This window comes from Saccopteryx bilineata, chromosome 5, assembly GCF_036850765.1.
Source record: "Saccopteryx bilineata isolate mSacBil1 chromosome 5, mSacBil1_pri_phased_curated, whole genome shotgun sequence".
NCBI lineage: Eukaryota > Metazoa > Chordata > Mammalia > Chiroptera > Emballonuridae > Saccopteryx > Saccopteryx bilineata.
In genome coordinates, this window is record NC_089494.1 from 77,668,973 (window position 1) to 77,688,408 (window position 19,436).

Below are 19,436 nucleotides of genomic sequence, written 5' to 3' on the forward strand. Positions count from 1 at the left end.
ACTACAACAATTACCTACTGTTTCATTCACTGTATCAGTGATTTTTAACCTGGATCTAAACAATTAGCTTCGAGAGATATGGGAGTCCCTTAAATTATATACAGATCTTACGTGTATTTTGTAAAAAGTGCTCATCGTTTTAAACAGATTTTCAAAACCTATCCATTTATTCCCACATTTAAAAGTAAAGGGTGTCCACAAAAGACCATACTGCATTATTTCATTTATACAAAATATTCAGAACAGATATCCAGAGACAGAACACAGACTGGTGCTTTCCAGGGGATACAGGAAGAGAAGTAATAGGGAGAAACTGTTCAATGGGTCCAGGATTTTCTTTCAGAGCAATGAAGATGTGTTAGAACTAGATACAAGTGGTGGCTGCACAACATGGCAAATGTACCACCCACTGATGTTACATTCTAAGTGGTTCATTCTAGGTGGTTTTTATGTTATGTGAACTTAGTGTCGATTTAAAGAAGGAGGTACAATACTCCTTCATTTAAAGTGTTTTAATAATTCATACATTCTCTCACCACCATACAACACTTTTTATAATAAGTATATTAAGCTTACTTGGTTAGTATGGCTCTAGGATTACCCTAGTAATCGTTAACATCTTTTCCCTACCTACTCTCCACCCACTCCGATTTTTCTTTAAGAAAAGAAAAATATTGAACTCTCTACCTATAAAATTTAAGCATCTCAAAAAAAATTTACATTTAACGCTCTTCAAGAAATAAAAATTAGGGATCAAAATTATAGGGGAAGGAGCAAGAGCTATCAACACATACTAAAAACATGAGAAATGAGAAGACAACAGCTGAAAAATTTATTATGATCAAAGAAAGCCTGGCATTATTCATTATATAAGCAATGGCTAAACTGTAATGACACAAACACTAAGAGAAAGAAAAACAATTTGAACATGGAATGAAAGACTAATTATTCCTAACATAAAAAATATAGAAATAGAAAGCAATCCAGGGCTTGGTGTTTTAATCATGTTCCAGCACTCAAAGGCATCTACAACTGAGACGTCTGTGGGGAAACAGGCTCACATGTCTACTCTGGGATCCTCTGCCTAAGCCTTTATTATTTACAGGTTTATGTAGGAAACGTTATGATGATTTAACTTAGTAAATTTAAAATCTGAGACTTGGTTATTTGCCTTTCAGTTTCAAGAATTTAGGAGACAAAATTATAATAGCCAATGCAATGACAGAAAATTATGTTTAAGAACATTACTGCTACTATTATTATTTTAATGCCGGTTGTCTGACCATGTTTTAATCTTTTCTTCAAGAGTTGTCCTTTAACCATAGAACAGACACTTACCAAATTAGGCAAAATATACTAACTTGTTCATTTGCATGAGCTCTATGTAGTTCATGAATATCAAAATCCTCCAGGTTAAGCTGCAACTTCTCTTTACAAAGTTCACAGGTGGTTACAGCCTCTAATGAAGAACCTGGTGAAAACAAAATTACAAGTAAAGCTTAGTTTTGCTGTATCTCCATAAAACATTTGTACTTGTAAATTTCAAGCTTAGAATATATTAATAGTTGGAAAGTAATGTCTCCTAAAATAGCAACCAGCAACACGTAATGTGTAATGTCAGGTCCTAGTCTATGGTATTTAGGCCTCCACCCATTATTTAGATACCTGTTGTTTTTTTTCTTTCAGATACTCATACACCACTGATCCTGGGAAGTTGCCAATGGAATGTCACCTGTACTTCCTACTTCCTGTTTAAGTACCTTGGCAAGTTTGACATTAAAATAATGTTTAATAACATAGCATCTCAAACAACTAGTTACATATACCCAGGCCAGTATCTTTCATGTGACAACATATACCTAAGATCTTCTGTGGTTAAGGAATGTTCTGTCCCTAGGTTAAGAGGGAAAAAAAAGAAATCTACCTTTGTCCAGATCAAAATAGCTCCATTCTACCATACAAAAAATAAAGTCCTGATACATGCCACTATATAGATGAATCTTGAAAACATTATGCTAAGCAAAATAAGGTAGACATAAAAAGGACAAATATATTATTCAATTTATGAAATATGTAGAATATGCAAATTCACAGAGAAAGTAAATCTGAAGTCACCAGGGATTGGGAGGAAAGACGGGGGCGTTACTGTTTGGGGTGATGAAAAAGTTTTAGAAATAGATAATGGTGGTGGTTGCACAACATTCTGGATGTACACAATGTCACTGAATTGTACATTTAATAATGGTTAAAAGGGCAAATTTTACATTATATATTTCACCACAAATTTAAAATAAGCTCCTTCTGTCCCACTTCTGGTTCCGTTTAAGTAGGTAGCTGTCTTGTCTAATTAAATACAAAGCCACCTCCCGCCCATGTATTTACTTTCAGATAGGACTTTAAATTTAAAATCCAAACAGCGGTAGGTAGTTACTTACATGCATTCTCTAGAAATAGCTAAAAGCAAAATAAATGCTATTCTGAGGTAATATATTGTCTGTATTTGTCTCAAAATGTGCTTTAGTTAAATTACATAAGATAGTTAATATAAATGTATCAAGAACTAAAATCAGGCTAAGTCCATAATATGACCTGGTGGAGAATATAAAGCATGTGAAAGACATTTAGAAGGCTTTCTCTTATCATCATTTCTTAAAACTATTTTGTGATTCAGAAGCAGGAAAACTATGATGATCACCAAATATAGACCTTGGAGATCATTCAACATAAATTATTTCACATCTTAGGGGCTTCATTTTTCTCTTCTATTGAATAAGTAACATAAAGAAGTTGTCCATAAAGCCATCCCCAGCTAGGAAGAACTCATTTATCCCTCTTCTTTTACCATTATACCCCACCCCATTCCAGTGGCCCTGCCTACATTTGCCAAAACTTGCACTAGATATTCACATTTGTACATCCTGCAGAGTTTACAGTTTACACAACTGCTTTACATTTTTAAAGCACTCTCTACCAGAATAAATCTTCTACCAGATGGGGTCTTTATGGTAAGTATGAGAAAGGCTTATGAAAATTTATCAGAAAAGTTCAGTTCTTGAGATCTTTACATTCATTTGATCATTTCTTAAAAGTACTTACCTTATAAAGGATTTATAATCTTATAAAACCCATTTGAGTATTCATCATGTGCCCAGTATTGTGAGGAACTATTTATAAACATTATCTCATCTGACTTCACAATAAAACTATAAAGGTAATAAGTATTACTCAATTTTAGTCATGATGGAACTGAAAAACCCCACCCCAAACCTATTTGGAATATTCAGGAGTGGATCTGAAGCATCCACATTTTAAAAAATTTTAATGGGTAATTTTGCTCTGTCGCCAGAGTTGAGAGCCAATATTATGAAAGTTACTCAAGATTCTACAGTTAAGCCTAGTGTGCGGAGGACCCGGGTTCGATTCCCGGCCAGGGCACACAGGAGAAGCGCCCATTTGCTTCTCCACCCCTCCGCCACGCTTTCCTCTGTCTCTCTCTTCCACTCCCGCAGCCAAGGCTCCAATGGAGCAAAGACGGCCCGGGATCTGGGGATGGCTCTGTGGCCTCTGCCCCAGGCGCTAGAGTGGCTCTGGTCGCAACATGGCGACGCCCAGGATGGGCAGAGCATCGCCCCCTGGTGGGCAGAGCTTCGCCCCTGGTGGGCGTGCCGGGTGGATCCCGGTCGGGTGCATGCGGGAGTCTGTCTGACTGTTTCTCCCTGTTTCCAGCTTCAGAAAAAATGAAAACAAACAAACAAACAAAAAACACACAAAACAACCCCACAAAGATTCTACTGTTGAGTGTTGGAGCTATTATTCCAATCTAGGCTGTCTAACTTCAAAAAGCCAATGTTCTTAAACAATACACTGTATTATCTGTTTTCCTATGTATTACAACACCAACAATTCAATTGCAAATATATCAGAAGGTGAGTCAGGTTGTTTTTCATTTTGGTAATACCTAACATTACTGGGCCCTTACTACGTGTCAAGAACCATGCTGAGTACTCATTTAATCTTAGTAACACTTCAGGGAGTGACTAATAATGTTTATGAGGCTGTCATAACATCATACAACCAAGAAAAAGTTATAGATGAGATGGCCCATCCCAAAGCTTTGGGATCGGGCTAGCTTAAAAGAAAAAATAACAGGCCCTGGCCGGTTGGCTCAGTGGTAGAGCGTCGGCCTGGCGTGCAGAAGTCCCGGGTTCGATTCCCGGCCAGGGCACACAGGAGAAGCGCCCATCTGCTTCTCCACCCCTCCCCCTCTCCTTCCTCTCTCTCTCTTCCCCTCCTGCAGCCGAGGCTCCACTGGAGCAAAGATGGCCCGGACGCTGGGTCTTGGCCTCTGTCCCAGGAGACAGAGCGAAGCCCGGGATGGGCAGAGCATCGCCCCCTGGTGGGCGTGCCGGGTGGATCCCGTCCGGCGCATGCGGGAGTCTGTCTGACTGCCTCCCTGTTTCCAGCTTCAGAAAAATACCAAAAAAAAAAAAAAAAAAAGAAAAAAGAAAAAATAACTCCCCATCCCAAGGACATCTTTGCTACTTGTCTGCAGGAAAAAAGTTCCTGCAGTAGTCTTATAATCTCCAGCCTAAACAGGTAACCTGAATCCTCTAACAGATTATTAAAATTAAAGCCATCATACCTCAAAACCCATTTGCCTATATCTCCAAGATATCATTATCAGACCTTTAATCTTGCACACTTAGGTACATTTATTAATGTGATTTAATTTCCCACCTTTCTCACCCTACTAGTCACTCCACTATGTCCTCTGGTACATATGGCTAATATAAGTATATTCTTCTCATAACCAATGTCTTTTTTGAGATTGGTTCCACTCCATGCCTGCACCAGTGCCCCCCAGACTGGCACTCTTCTACAGCCGTCTCCCTCCTTCACCACCCTTTGTACCTCAGGACCAGGAAGTAGGGCAAGATGCCCCTCACACCCACTGCTGTTATGAAACTCCAACTCATTCATTAATGACTTTCACATCTGGCTATTTTCTTTACCAACTTATTCCTGGCTATTTCAACATCCACACAGACCACTTTTGATTCTGACTTCCTCAAACCTCCTTGCTTCCAACATTACCCCTTTCCACCACAGCCACCTACCCTATGGTCATACACTTAACTCTGTCATCACAAGTTTACTGCACTAACCCTAATTCTGTATTTCAAGCATCCTCTTTCTGTGTACCTACAATTTCTCATCATTCTAGCTCACCTACTCTGGCAATTATTTTCAATGTCTATGAGACTCAAAGACACTGATCCTAACACTTTCTCACTATCCACTTCATGATGTATTTATCCCCTCAAGATTTTAATCAGCATGAACACAATTATATTCTTAAAAATACTGTTAACCCCTTTCATCATACATATTTGTCTGGTATAGACCCCAATGCCACTAAACTCAAAGCTATGGCTGTATCCAAACATCTTCTTTTAAAAGAAGTACACATATATCACTTGTCAATTTTAAGTTAAAAAAACTGTAAGAGTTAAATGTCTGGCTTCCCTTAGGCTCTGTTCTGGGCTGATTTCTAGGATATCTGCTCTTTTTCTAAGTGACCTGATTTAATTCCAATACTTAAAATATTATGTGTGTGCTTATGATTACCAAAACTGTGATCTTTAGCGTCAATATCCCCTGAAACATCAAGCTTGTCTAGCTAACTGCCAAGTTGACATTTCCATATGGTTAACTTTTTTTTTTTTTTTTTTGTATTTTTCCAAAGCTGGAAACAGGGAGAGACAGTCAGACAGACTCCCGCATGCGCCCTACCAGGATCCACCTGGCACGCCCACCAGGGGCCGGTTCTTTGCCCCTCCGGGGCGTTGCTCTATTGCGACCAGAGCCACTCTAGTGCCTGGGGCAGAGGCCATGGAGCCATCCCCAGCGCTCGGGCCATCTTTGCTCCAATGGAGCCTCGGCTGCGGGAGGGGAAGAGAGAGACAGAGAGGAAGGAGAGGGGGAGGGTGGCGAAGCAGATGGGCGCTTCTCCTGTGTGCCCTGGCCGGGAATCGAACCCGGGACTTCTGCATGCCAGGCCGACGCTCTACCACTCAGCCAACCGGCCAGGGCCTGGTTAACTCTTTGAAAAGAATTTTCTTCATGCTCACTGACCCCCAGGAGTGAGTTTTTATTTCAAAAAATAAAATTAGTTATAGTTAGTTTTATTAACTTAAAATCATGTTTGTTTGATAACCTATTTATGGAAAGAAGAACATACATTTCCCTTTTTTTAATGTTGCCTTAAATATTTTTAAAATGTGTACTGCGGATGGTCAGGAAGCATGAGGACGTCCATGAACGTTCATACTACTCAAAGGATTAATAAGCAGTTCATATATAAAATTTCCAAAAAAGAACTCTTGATTTCCTGTCCCAAATTCATTCCATTCCTAACCTTCTGTATTTCAATAAATGACCCTAATATTAACTTAGTTGCTCAAAGCAAAAAATGGGCTTCCCTAATTGTTCTTTCTCCTTTACTACATCGAATCCACTGGCAAGTCTGACAAGACTCTACCTCCAAAACATACTAGATCCATTCATTTTTACCATCACCATCACTACCTCTTACAAGATACATTTCTGGTTGGTTACCACAATAGATTACTAGTTGACTTCCCTGCTTCTACTCTTGTCCCCCTAGAAACCATTCTCCACAAAACAGCTAAAATAGAAATAAGATCATTTTACTCCCCTGTCCTTCAGTGCAGCATTCTCCTCATAGCTACATAAAAATCTAACTTCACACATTAGCTCTAAGTCTTGAATGAGCTAGCCTCTGCCAATCTCTCATGTTTCAGCTGTATCACCCTTCTCCTTGCCTACTCCTTATACTATAGAAACACCAAGCTTCATTCAGTTCTAAGTCATTATCACCTTAAAGTCATTGAACTAGTTGTTCCCTTTGCTAGAAAGCCCGTGCCCTCATTCTGGATTAGCTAGCTCCTCTTCGCTCACTTTAAATGTGCTCACCTCAACAAGACCATTCCATAACACTCAATATTACCACCACGAGAGCAAGTAAGTTCTCTATTGTTTATCACTCTGAACCTCACATATTGAACTGTGCCTGGTTTCATACCAGGCACTCAATAAACAAATGAATTCTACAGTAACCTTATTATTACTGTCCAACATTAGGCAACAGCATCAGAAACAATAAATATTTCTTAAGAACACATAGCTAGTAAACAGTAAGTATATTTCTTTGATCCAAAGGGATCTTACATAATATTATAGGTTACCCAATAATAAATTATAATTGCATTATACCTATGAAGTAGTAAATTATTATTGCGTGAATAATATGTAAGAAATACTATGAATTAAATTTATGATGCAAGACTAATGCTCTTCAATGTTATTGTTCCAAAAAACAATCAAGGCAATTTTGATAAGAGTTAAATGTAACAATCAGTAAATTATAATCTCTCAACTAAAATGCATACATATGTGCATCTCATGGAAAAACTGTGAAAACATAATACACAAAAGGTTGTATCTTACCAGAGTTAATTTTCGCCTGTAACCACTTTTTCATACACTCTTGATGGACATACTGCAAACTTCCTGTGCACTTGCATGGCTCTATTAGCAAATTAGATGATGATGCAGCTGCCATCTGACAAATTCTACATAAGTCACCTTCTTCTTCTTCAGAGTCCTCTAAAAGGAGGCTGAAAAAGAAATCACATTTCCTAAACAGAGCTATCAAAACTCATCCTGGTTGGTCATTTCCAGTAATAAATAATCCCAAACAATATCCTTTTTGTTATTTCTACACACATTCTCTCTGCTCAGAAAAAAACAAACAACAATAAACAGCAACTACCATAAAAAATCATTACAATGAGAATAAAAATTATAATAAATATTTTAAAGCTAAATTAAATAAGCTATTCTATTACTTATCTTCAAATGATCTAAGCAATTGTCTTTGGTACTACAGTTCAAGTTCCATACTTCTCACAATCACTGTACCAAGTATCCCTAAGAGATTATAATTTTTGCAGTAATACAGACTACCTGAATCCTCCTCCCAACCCCAAAAAACTTTCAAAACAACCTGAATGACTTAAACAAATATGGACTAGTAACTTCTCACTTACATGCTGTCAGAACAACAAATGTTGAAACTAATAAACTTTTGAAATTAAATCACAGTAAAAATCAAAAACATAAATTTGAAAATTCTCTCTTCTCCCCAACCCAGCAATATTATTAAATCATCTTGATTTACACAAAGGTAGGCAGGCTTTTGTTTATGTGTGGAGCAGCTTCCATTAACCTATGTACTCTCCTTAGTAGACAAACATGTAGAATAAGTTAAATGTAGAACAATATATATTTATTAAGAAATTCTTTTTTTGTTAAAATCCTTATTATCTAGCATGAAAAAAGTATTCAGTAAATTGATAACACTGAATGCTTAAACTGAAATAAAATCTGGATTACATGGGTTCTTAATAAGTTCAGCAAGGATGTGTTAGGAGAATAGGTACACAGCAGTTAGGTTAACTTTCATGCCTTGGTTTAACCAGAGGTGTGAACCCCAAATATAAAAACCTTTATGTTTCACCTTTAGAATTACCTTTCTACAATTCAGTTTCAATTACATTTTCCTTGGGAGATTCAATTTTTTTTACACTTATTACAGCAGCCCCTCTTTATCTGTGGGGGAATCCGTTTCAAGACTCCCAGTGGAAGCCCGAAACCATTGAGAGTACCAAACCATATATAAACTATGTTTTTCCTATACATACATATCTATGATAAAGTTTAACTTATAAAATAGGCACAGTAAGAATTTAAAAATAAGACAGAGTGATCATAACAATATACTGTATTAATAGAAATATAAATGTGATCTCTTTCTCTCTCTCAAAATATCTTATTTTACTGTTTGTACAGGGTGGATATGCTGGATAAAGGAATGAGGAACCTCATGAGCAGGACAGAGCCAGGTAGCATGAGGTTTCATCACGATACTCAAAACGTGCACGATATAAAATTCATGAATTGATTTTCTAGAATTTTCCATTTATTATTTTCAGGTAACAGCTGAATAAAGGTAACTAAATCCATTGAAAGGGAAACCACAGATGAGGAGGAACACTACAACAATTTAAATGCAGAATGTCTTAAAGTTCCTCATGAGCAAAAAATATAATAAAGGAATACACACACACACTCTGTGTCAAAATAACAAATGCCACTTTAAAAACTAACCAGACAGCATAGTGCTGGTTTGTTTCTCCCTAGAAATCATTAAATGCTTTGCCTGCTGCTTATACTACTGCACTCAACCTAACTTAAGCACAAGAAATACTTAAAACTATTACAGTTTTAACTATTAGTTATAATAGCTGTAACTGTTGTATCTACATTCCTCAGTAGACAGCTTGCAATCAAGAGGGAGTTGCTACAGTAATGTTCAAGATAAAACTACAAGGGCAGAGTAAATGTTTCTTTAAGAAAGGAAAACCAGAAATGCTAAAAGCAGAAAGAGAACAGTCATATGGTACAATGTGTCCTATATTTAAGGAAACATGGGATTATAGAAGTCCAGGGCCCAACACCTCAGAGTGTGAAGCTCCCTTTATCCCCAGAATTCAATTTGAATATATATATTCTTAAAAGTATGAATATACCGGCCCTGGCCAGTTGGCTCAGTGGTAGAACGTTGGCCTGGCATGCAGGAGTCCTGGGTTTGATTTCCGACCAGGGCACACAGGAGAAGCGCCCATCTGCTTTTCCACCTCTCCCCCTCTCTTTCCTCTCTGTCTCTCTTCCCCTCCCGCAGCCAAGGCTCCATCGGAGCAGAGATTGCCCGGGCGCTGAGGATGGCTCTGTGGCCTCTGCCTCAGGCGCTAGAATGGCTCTGGTTGCAACGCCCCAGACAGGCAGAGCATCACCCCCTAGCGGGCATGCCGGGTGGATCCCAGTTGGGCACATGCGAGAGTCTGATTGCCTCGCCTTTCCAACTTCAGAATACAAAAAAAATACAAAAAAAATTTATGAATATATCTAAAGTGATAGTAAAAGCTATTTTCTTCCAACACTCCATTACATTAGGCTTTTAAGAAAAAGAAAAAAAATAAAATGCTCTATAACCTTAGCTTTACATAGTTTTCTTCATTTTTTTTTTTTTTTTGTACTTTTCTGAAGCTGGAAACGGGGAGAGACAGACAGACTCCCGCATGCGCCCGACCATGCGACCGACCGGGATCCACCAGGGGCACGCCCACCAGGGGCACGCCCACCAGGGGCACGCCCACCAGGGGCGATGCTCTGCCGCAACCAGAGCCACTCTAGCGCCTGGGGCAGAGGCCAAGGAGCCATCCCCAGCGCCCGGGCCATCTTTGCTCCAATGGAGCCTTGGCTGCGGGAGGGGAAGAGAGAGAGAGAGAGGAAGGAGGTGGTGGGGGTGGAGAAGCAAATGGGCGCTTCTCCTAAGTGCCCTGGCCGGGAATCGAACCCAGGTCCCCCGCACGCCAGGGCAACGCTCTACCGCTGAGCAAACCGGCCAGGGCCAGTTTTCTTCCTGTATTTTATATGTACTATCCTACTCCATTTTATCATTAAAATTCAGTTGCTAGAGGCCCTGGTATATAAAAATATAAAGTATATACTCAAGACTTCAAAAACAAAATTAAAAATATGTACAAATAATTTTACTTTCAAAAGATTTGAGGTAAGAATTAAAAATAAATAGTATAGTCTGACCAGGCAGTGGTTCAGTGGACAGAGCACTGGACTAGGATGCAGAGGAACTAAGTTCGAGACCCAGAGGACACCAGCTTGAGCGCAGGCTCATTTGGTTTGAGCAAGAATCACCAGCTTGAGCCCAAGGTCACTGGCTTGAGCAAAGGGCTACTCATTCTGCTGTAGCCCCTGGTCAAGGCACATATGAGAAATCAATCAATGAACAATTAAAGTGCTGCAACAAAGAATTGATGCTTCTCATCTCTCTTCCGGTCTGTGTGTCCCTATCTGTCCCTCTGTCATAAAAAATAAAAATCTGCTTTAAAAAAATAATAGTACATAAATGATCTTATTAATCATTGTACAAATCCAATTTAGCACTAGTCTATCAAGAAATAGGGTAAGAGCCTGACCAGGTGGTGGCGCAGTGGATAGTGTGTCGGACTGGGATGCGGAAGACCCAGGTTAGAGACCCCGAGGTAACCAGCTTGAGTGCAGGCTCATCTGGTTTGAGCAAAAGCTCACCAGCTTGGACCCAAGGTCCCTGGCTTGAGCAAGGGGTTACTTGGTCTGCTGAAGACCTATAGTCAAGGCACACATGAGAAAGCAATCAATGAACAACTAAGGTGTCATAACGAAAAACTGATGACTGATGCTTCTCGTCTCTCTTCATTCCTGTCTGGCCCTATCTATCCCCCCACCCCTCTCTCTGTCTCTGTAGGAAAAAAAAAAAGGAAAAGAAATAGGGTAAGAGATTACGATTTTTGTCTTTGTGTGCATCTGTATCCAAAGCTGTTTAAAATCATCTTTAGGTTATTTGTTGATGCAGTCTATGCCTAGCTCCATTATTAATTCTCATTCATTTACCTCTGAATAGGCTGTAACATCAATGCTAACATCTTAGTGTAAATTTCAAGGGAAAAATTTTAGCATTCAGTATTGTAAAAAGCTATTTTAAAAATAAAAGTTTCTTCTCTAATCTACTCTTGCTCTATGGCAGTGGTAGTCAACTTGGTCCCTACCGCCCACTAGTGGGCATTCCAGCTTTCACGGTGGGCGGTAGCGGAGCAACCAAAGTATAAATAAAAAGATAATATTTTAACTATAGTAAGTTGTTTTATAAAGATATATTCTGCCAAACTTAGCGAAAATCCGACATAAAGTACTTGGTAAGTAATTATTATTATATGCTTTAACTTGCTGTAACTCTGCTTTATAAATTTTATAAAGTAAAGTTACTTCCCTACTTTATAAAACACCATTACTATGGAACTGGTGGGTGGTTAGAAAATTTTAATACTAAAAGAGATACAAAAGGTATGAAAAGGTTGACTATCCCTGCTTTATGGGCTTAAAACAGGTATTCAAATTTACCTTTCTTTTATTTTCTGCAGTCTTTCTGGATCTCTTGAAGGTGCACTTTTAGTTTTATCACTTTTTCCATCAGATGAACTCCAACCTGAAGGAATAATATCTACAGTGATCATGACATTGTCGGTCAAATTACTTCCAAGTGCTGGCGGGACTGCAAATCGAAATAAAGAACCAGGAAGGATCCCAGTGATTCCTGTGTTTCTTCCACTATGAGCTGTATCTGATGTGGAGCCACCCGTAGCAGCACTGCTTGATGCTGCAGGTGCTTGTGATCTGTTGGCAGCAGCCCCAAGGGGAACACTCTGTGCTTCAAGGTGAACCACTTCACTTGACTCTCTTCTAAAAATATGAGACCTAGGTGGTATATCAGAGGTGGGTATCCTTGAAGATTCATCTCGTCCCTCTCGCCTCCTTCTAGAGAACAAAGGTGTGCATCTATTCCTAAGTGAGGAAGATAACCAAGGTCCTGTATTTCTACCTTCAGATTCTTGGTTAAAATTTTCTGAATCTGGCTCAGAGCTATGATGTTGGCTAAGAGATGATAAACCCCATCTTCGCCTAAGAAATCGAAATCCCTGAGAAGCTTCAGATGCCCTATTATCAGAAACGTCAGAAGATGCTGCTGCATTACTACGAGACTGTGAAGTTGTTGAGATTCTTGGAGAAATATAAGAATTTTCAGAACTCAATGATCTTGTATTTAAAGATTCTTGACTAGATCTTCGTGAAAAAAAGGTAGATGACATACTAGAAGCTATACGTGACAGCAACCTTCTGGTTGTACGTCTACCGTCATTGTCAGAAGATTCTTGAAATGATCTTTGAGATGAACCAAGCCTATCTAAATTGCTTATAGTTGAAGTTTCATCTCTATTTGAAATAAAAGAAAATCCAGGCTGTGTACTGCTTTGAAGAGATTCCAATTCTCTTGGAGAAAAATTTGATCTTAAAGAATTTCTACTAGAGTCTCTAGAACATGGTATGGTCTGATGTTCAGAAGGCATTTGGTGGTTGGTGGATGATGTATTCAATTGTAAAGTGCTCACTGAGTTCTCTTTTGGTCTTGCTCCCTGTGAATATGAAGAAGGTACTCTGTCTTGAACATCTATTTTTGAAAGTAAGGAAAAAATAAAATTAAATGAAATAACTTGACTATTATTAAAATACGCATTTATAAATGACTACTGACAAAATGAAATATTGCTTTCAAACTGAACACTGCTAAACTATAACTACACAGCTTCAACTATTATTATAGAAAAAAACATTAATGTACTTCTCTTTCTATATTTTTGGTAAAATCCAGTACTTCTGTATTAAGTCAACATTACAAAGTTAAAGGAAATGAAAGCTAGCAAACATCAATCTATCAAATTGATGCAAGTCAAACAGTTGAATTTGTTAATCAGAAATTGACTTAGTAGAATATCTAATCTAAAATCTACATGGGTAAGAAATTTTAAATGGGCCAAATAATTCAATGTAAATGACTCTTTTAACAAATATAACCAAAATAATCTTAGAGATACAGTGTTTGGGTGATTTTAAGTTATTTCATATAAATATTATCACCCTTGTAATTTTATGGCAAATCTTGCTAACAGCTAAAAATTTCTCTTTTTTTTCCCTTTAAGGCAGGGGTCCCCAAACTACGGCCTGCAGGCCGCATGTGGCCCCCTGAGGCCATATATCTGGCCCCGCCGCACTTCCGAAAGGGTCACCTCTTTCAATGTTGGTCAGTGAGAGGAGCACTGTATCTGGAGTACTGTATCAGGCGTCGCTCCCATACAGTACTATTTCTAGGGATGCAGGACGCATGCGTCACGGCTCCGGAAGCACGTCATACCACTTGTACGGCTAGCAGTAACAAATATGAAACTGGACATTGACCATCTCATTAGCCAAAAGCAGGCCCATAGTTCCCATTGAAATACTGGTCAGTCTGTTGATTTAAATGTACTTTTCTTTATTTTAAATATTGTATTTGTTCCTTTTTTTTTTTTTTTTTACTTTAAAATAAGATACGTGCAGTGTGCATAGGGATTTGTCCATAGTTTTTTTTATAGTCCGGCCCTCCAACGGTCTGAGGGACAGTGAACTGGCCCCCTGTGTAAAAAGTTTGGGGACCCCTGCTTTAAGGTAACAGCACTGATTCTTATCCCTGATTACTCATCAAACATACTGGCTAGAGCTGAGTCAGAATAGTGTCCTAATATCCAAAATTTTAAAAGTACTCCCCTTTTCAAAATACACACACTATGTAGCTTTGAAACCCTGGGCATGCCAATGTCAGGACACATATGAGAAGCAACTATATACTATCAGTTGATGCTTTCTGCTCCTCCTCTACCTTTTTTTCCCTCTCCTCTCTCTAAAATAAATTTTAAAAATCTAAAAAGAACACACACCATTGGTGGTTCTAAACTTCAGAGATGAGAAATACAATAGCATTCCTTTATAAAAAATTATTAATCTAGCCTGACCAGGTGGCGAAGTAGACGGTGTGTCGGACTGGGATGCAGAGGACCCAGGTTCGAATCCCCAAGGTTGCCAGCTTGAGTGCGGGTTCATCTGGCTTGAGCATGGGATCACAAACATGACCCCATGATTGCTGGCTTGAAGCCCAAGGTTGCTGGCTTGAGCAAAAGGTCACTCGCTCTGCTGTAGCCCCATCCCACCCTCCACCCCTACCCCTGGGTCAAGGCACATATGAGAAAGCAATCAATTAACAAATACGGTGCCACATCAAAGAACTGATGCTTATCTCTCTCCCCTCCTGGCTGTCTGGTCTGTCCCTGCCCCTCTCTGTGCTACTAGGAAAAAAAAAAAACGGGGCATCACAACCTAGTCATTTACCAACTGTGCTAAGATACGAAGCCTCATAAAAGGATAAACTGTTAGGGGCTACATCTATTCTATACTATACTTTTTATACTCTCAAACATGGAAGCTATTCATACTGTGTACCAAATGTCAATCATTCAAAGCCAAGCAAGTAAGAAGATATTTTCATTAGTCTTAAATAAAGCAAAAGCTTTCACCAGTATGATTATTTAAAATAAAACCTTTAAAAACAAATGTATCTTCCATGTAAATCAAAATCCATTTTTGCCCACTATATTTTTCTACTTCAATTAGCACTTTTTGTCTTTAGTTACTCAGCACTGTTGTTTCATGGTATTTATGTTTGAAAAGTTTAAGCTTATGTACACTGACAAACACTATGCACATAATTTCAACTAAATGAAAACAAAGGCATATTCATGTTAAATGTATTTCTAAATTGTCTTAAAATGGTGATTTCAAGCTTTAGTTCAGAATTTTACAATTAGTTACCTGTTACACTACATAAAGCAAATTACTATACTGGAATATACAATAATCAGTATACTAAATAGTCTTAAAAGGAAAGAGCAAGTAAAATTCTTATTGGCAGACAAAATATTCAAGCACTTATTTTTAGTTGTTTACATTTCTAAAAGCAAAACAACAAATAAGGTACTAGAAAACATTAAGCTACTTTTAAATTTTAAGATTCACTTCATTTATTCTTTTGTACTGTTATTTTAGTGATATAAAGAAAATACAATGCCTGACCAGCGGTGGCACAGCAGAGATAAGCATCAACCCCCTCCCCAGCCCCCACTTGCCCAGTCATGACACATGTGAAAAGCAACTAATACAAGTTATGCTTCCCATTTCTCCCTACCCCTCTCTCGCTTCTTCTCTCTAAAATCAATGAATTAAAAAAAGATAACATTATCAGATAAATTACATATAACAACATTGTTTATACATACATGGTGACGTTGTGAAATCACCACTTCGGTGACCATAATCTGTAAGACTACTAATGGAGGAATCGGTTCTCCTCTCTAAATCTCTTCTTTCTCTCATTAAGTCACTTCCAAATGATTCAAGTACCATTGATGAAGATCTAGGAACTTGACTATGCCTCCAAGAAGAATCTTAAAATAAAGAAGTTTAAATTCAGAGAAAGCATCCAAGTTCTCTGATGACAACAAATCTTCAGTATTTCACAGGGAGTTTTTGATTACTGAATTCCTCAGTTACATAGTTGTATCAGAAGCAAAATTTAGCAAAACATAAAATTACTCACTAAATGAACTCATCACTTATAATATTCCCTACTAAAACACATTCTTCTCTAACACTAAACTCTATCCCCATCCATGATGCCAATGTCTCAGTCATTCTCTGACCATACAATGTAAACATGATGTAAATGATTACAGAACAAAAATGCAAAACTTGCCAAAGACATAGAATTTCATGAAAAATCAATGAAAGTGATGTAGGAAAACAGTCAAAATAAATTTTAAAGACATCCTGTAATAGAGGCTAGTGTCGGTTTTATAACACTATTTACCAGAACCATCATTGACATCACAATTAGTTCATTCCTATTGTAAGAATGCATCATTGTGATTATAACCTAAATATTACTAGATATGATTTCACTTAAAAGTATATTAAAAAGTAAGTTTCAAAACTTTTTTCCCCTTACTATTTACCTTGAATTTTTGGTTCTTCCTCTCCTAAGTCCCAATAGCTTTAATAATTCCTCTTCATTAAGGAAAATGGCCCAGGGTATTTAATGCTATGACTTCACAGAGCAGAGGAGAACAAATATCTCTGCACAGGTGTTTGTCTACAAAGTTAGTGTCAGTCTGCTCTTACCCATCACACTACTCTTAATATCCTTCAGATGGGCAGTGTCTTTCCCATGGCGGTCCTGCCTATTAAAATAAAAAGGAATCGCTTACACTAATTCAACTGGTAATATATAAGCATGTCAAGCATTTTATCTCCAATTGTGCCGTCACAAGTTCTGTCTCATCTACAAATTATTACAAGCATTGGCTAGTGTTTCATTTGAAGAGTGTTAGTGAGGAAGGAGCCTCTTGCCCTCTCAACAAAAGATCTTTACAATTTGTGTAACAAATCTATTTTATCTATCTACAAAATACCAAACATATAGTTTATGGATGAGCCATCTAAATCCCAGAATGGTTAAGTGACTTGTTCAAAGAAAGCTACACAGCTCACTAGAAGGCTAGAATCATGGCTTTCTAATTTCTAGTATAGCACTCTTAGTAGAATACTAAAAACTATTTTTTAAATAAAAAATTTCTACACCTGATCAGGTGGTGGCACAGTGGACAGAGCATTGGACTGGGATGCAGAGGACCCGAGTTCAAGACCCTGAGTTCGCCCACTTGAGCACTCTCATTTGGCTTGAGCGTGGGTTCGTAGACATGACCCCACAGTCACTGGCTTGAACCCAAAGGTTGCTGACTTAAAGCCCAAGGTCGCTGGCTTGAGCAAGGGGTCACTCACTCTGCTGTAGTCCCCCACCTTGGTCAAGGCACATATGAGAAAGCAATCAATGAACTAAAATTAAGGAGCTGCAATGAAGAACTGAAAGTATTGATGCTTCTCATCTTTCTCCCTTCCTCTCTGTCCCCCTCTCTCTGTCACACACACACATACACAAGAATTTCTGTATTTTATGAAAATAAGTATACACTGCAATGTTTCTCATTTATAAAATGTATGCTTTGAAAACATTTTTAGTCTACATCAGAAAAATTGGGTTTATTAGTAACAATTTAAATATTTAGCTCCTGGTCTAGCCAGGGGGTGGTGCAGTGGATAAGAGCACCGGACTGGGACACGGAGGACCCAGGTTTGAAACTCTGAGGTCGCAGACTTGAGCAAGGGGTCACTCGGTCTGCTGTAGCTCCCCCACCCCCAGTCAAGGCACATATGCGAAATCAATTAATGAACTAAGGTGCTGCAAAGAATTGAGGCTTCTCATCTCTCTCTCCCTGTCTGTCCCCATCTGCCCCCCCCCACACACAAATTAGCTCCTATAACCAGGAGAATACACGCCACTTTTACCAATTTATCCTGTTTGTGTAAAACATCTGTACCAAATTAAAATATTCAAAATGGAGAATTAATTCTAGCACAAACTCAAGGTAAGATGTTGGAAACACCACATTTCTGACCCCACTGTTTTACACATACATGCTCTAGTACTTAACATTCTATATCTTGGGATAAGGGCTTTAGTCCAAAATATATACGGAGTCACACTTACATAAATTTAATTCGTACCTGATACTGCATTTAAAACATGTCCAACATTTCTCCCAGCTGAGGTAGATGTACAGTTTGTACAGGAAAGTTTAGGTCTTTTTGAATCATGATCCCGTTGCTGGTTTTGTGATCTTGACCGTGCTCCCTGAGTTATCTCAGATTCACTATACCATGTAGACTGATAGGGAGATGCAGATGCTGATGCAGATGTAGACTGTAAGGTTAAAACAGTTGTTTTTTTAAAGGAACAACAAAATGCTTGCATTCAACATTAAATTTAATTCAGAATACCAAAGACCAAATTTTTCTACCAGGTCAGTTTTTCATAATCTTTGTTCCCTTCTACCCACTTTTCCTTTTATTTTATAGGGCAACTGTACTTTGCTGGGTAATTAATCTAATTTACATTAAGTCTTCTATGTAACTGTATATAAACATCTGGTTAGGAAATACTGAAGAGCAAAATCTTTATTCATTTTGGGCCATGGCCAGATACAATAGTTTGGTTAATTAGAGTATTGTCCCATTATGCCAAAGTTGCAGGTACAACCTCTGGTTAAAGTACATACAGGAATCAACCAATAATGTATAAATAAGTGGAACAAAAAAATGGATGTTTGGATATTTCTGTCTCCCTCTTTCCCTAAAATCAACAAATAAAAAAACATTATTTATTTTGTTTTCCTGGTTTAATATTTCAACCTTCTGAGGAAACTGTTTTTTGCTAGTTGAGTTGAAGAGAATGTCAGGAAAGACATTAATATATAAACTGATTGTAAACAGTCTACTATGAAATACAGTCATACAACACAAGAACAGCAATTTTTAAAGTCTTAATATCTGGAATTTCTTAATCAGTGAAGTAAGAAACAGCTAAAACAAGTAAATAATTTAAAACTCTTAGCTCAAGGTTTTATCTATTAACATATAAACAAATGTACACAAAATAAACCCACCCAAAACACAAAAGTCCCTCACAATGCACAAACTATTTTACTTCTTCCTAATTCTTTAATTGGTTAGGGAGGATTCCAAATATAATGCATAAAAAGGGAAAAGATTAGTTTGTCTATATAAAAATATAGGTTTAAATGAGACCATAATATATATTTCAATCACAGTTGTGGAAATTGTGTCATTTTACAAGGAGTTTTCCTTCACTGCAAAGTTAGAAAGACATAAAAAGATACATATATACACGGATTCTA

The 19,436-nt window shown here is 38.0% G+C and overlaps 1 protein-coding gene across 6 annotated transcripts in view; it reads right to left on the reverse strand.

Annotated features, from left to right (window-relative positions):
- MARCHF7 (membrane associated ring-CH-type finger 7) overlaps positions 1-19,436 on the reverse strand; it is a 180,271-nt gene that overhangs the window by 7,714 nt on the left and 153,121 nt on the right. For 4 of the 6 annotated variants that reach the window (XM_066279520.1, XM_066279521.1, XM_066279518.1 and 1 more), the window contains 5 exons: positions 18,247-18,442; positions 15,903-16,070; positions 12,103-13,207; positions 7,531-7,700; positions 1,362-1,471 (listed from right to left, as the gene is read on the reverse strand). In XM_066279520.1, the coding sequence (XP_066135617.1) occupies positions 1,362-1,471; positions 7,531-7,700; positions 12,103-13,207; positions 15,903-16,070; positions 18,247-18,442 (1,749 nt within the window). Of the gene's footprint in view, positions 1-1,338; positions 1,472-7,530; positions 7,701-12,102; positions 13,208-15,902; positions 16,071-18,246; positions 18,443-19,436 lie in introns of all 6 variants that reach the window. The other 2 variants (XR_010731887.1, XR_010731886.1) reach the window with 1 other exon arrangement.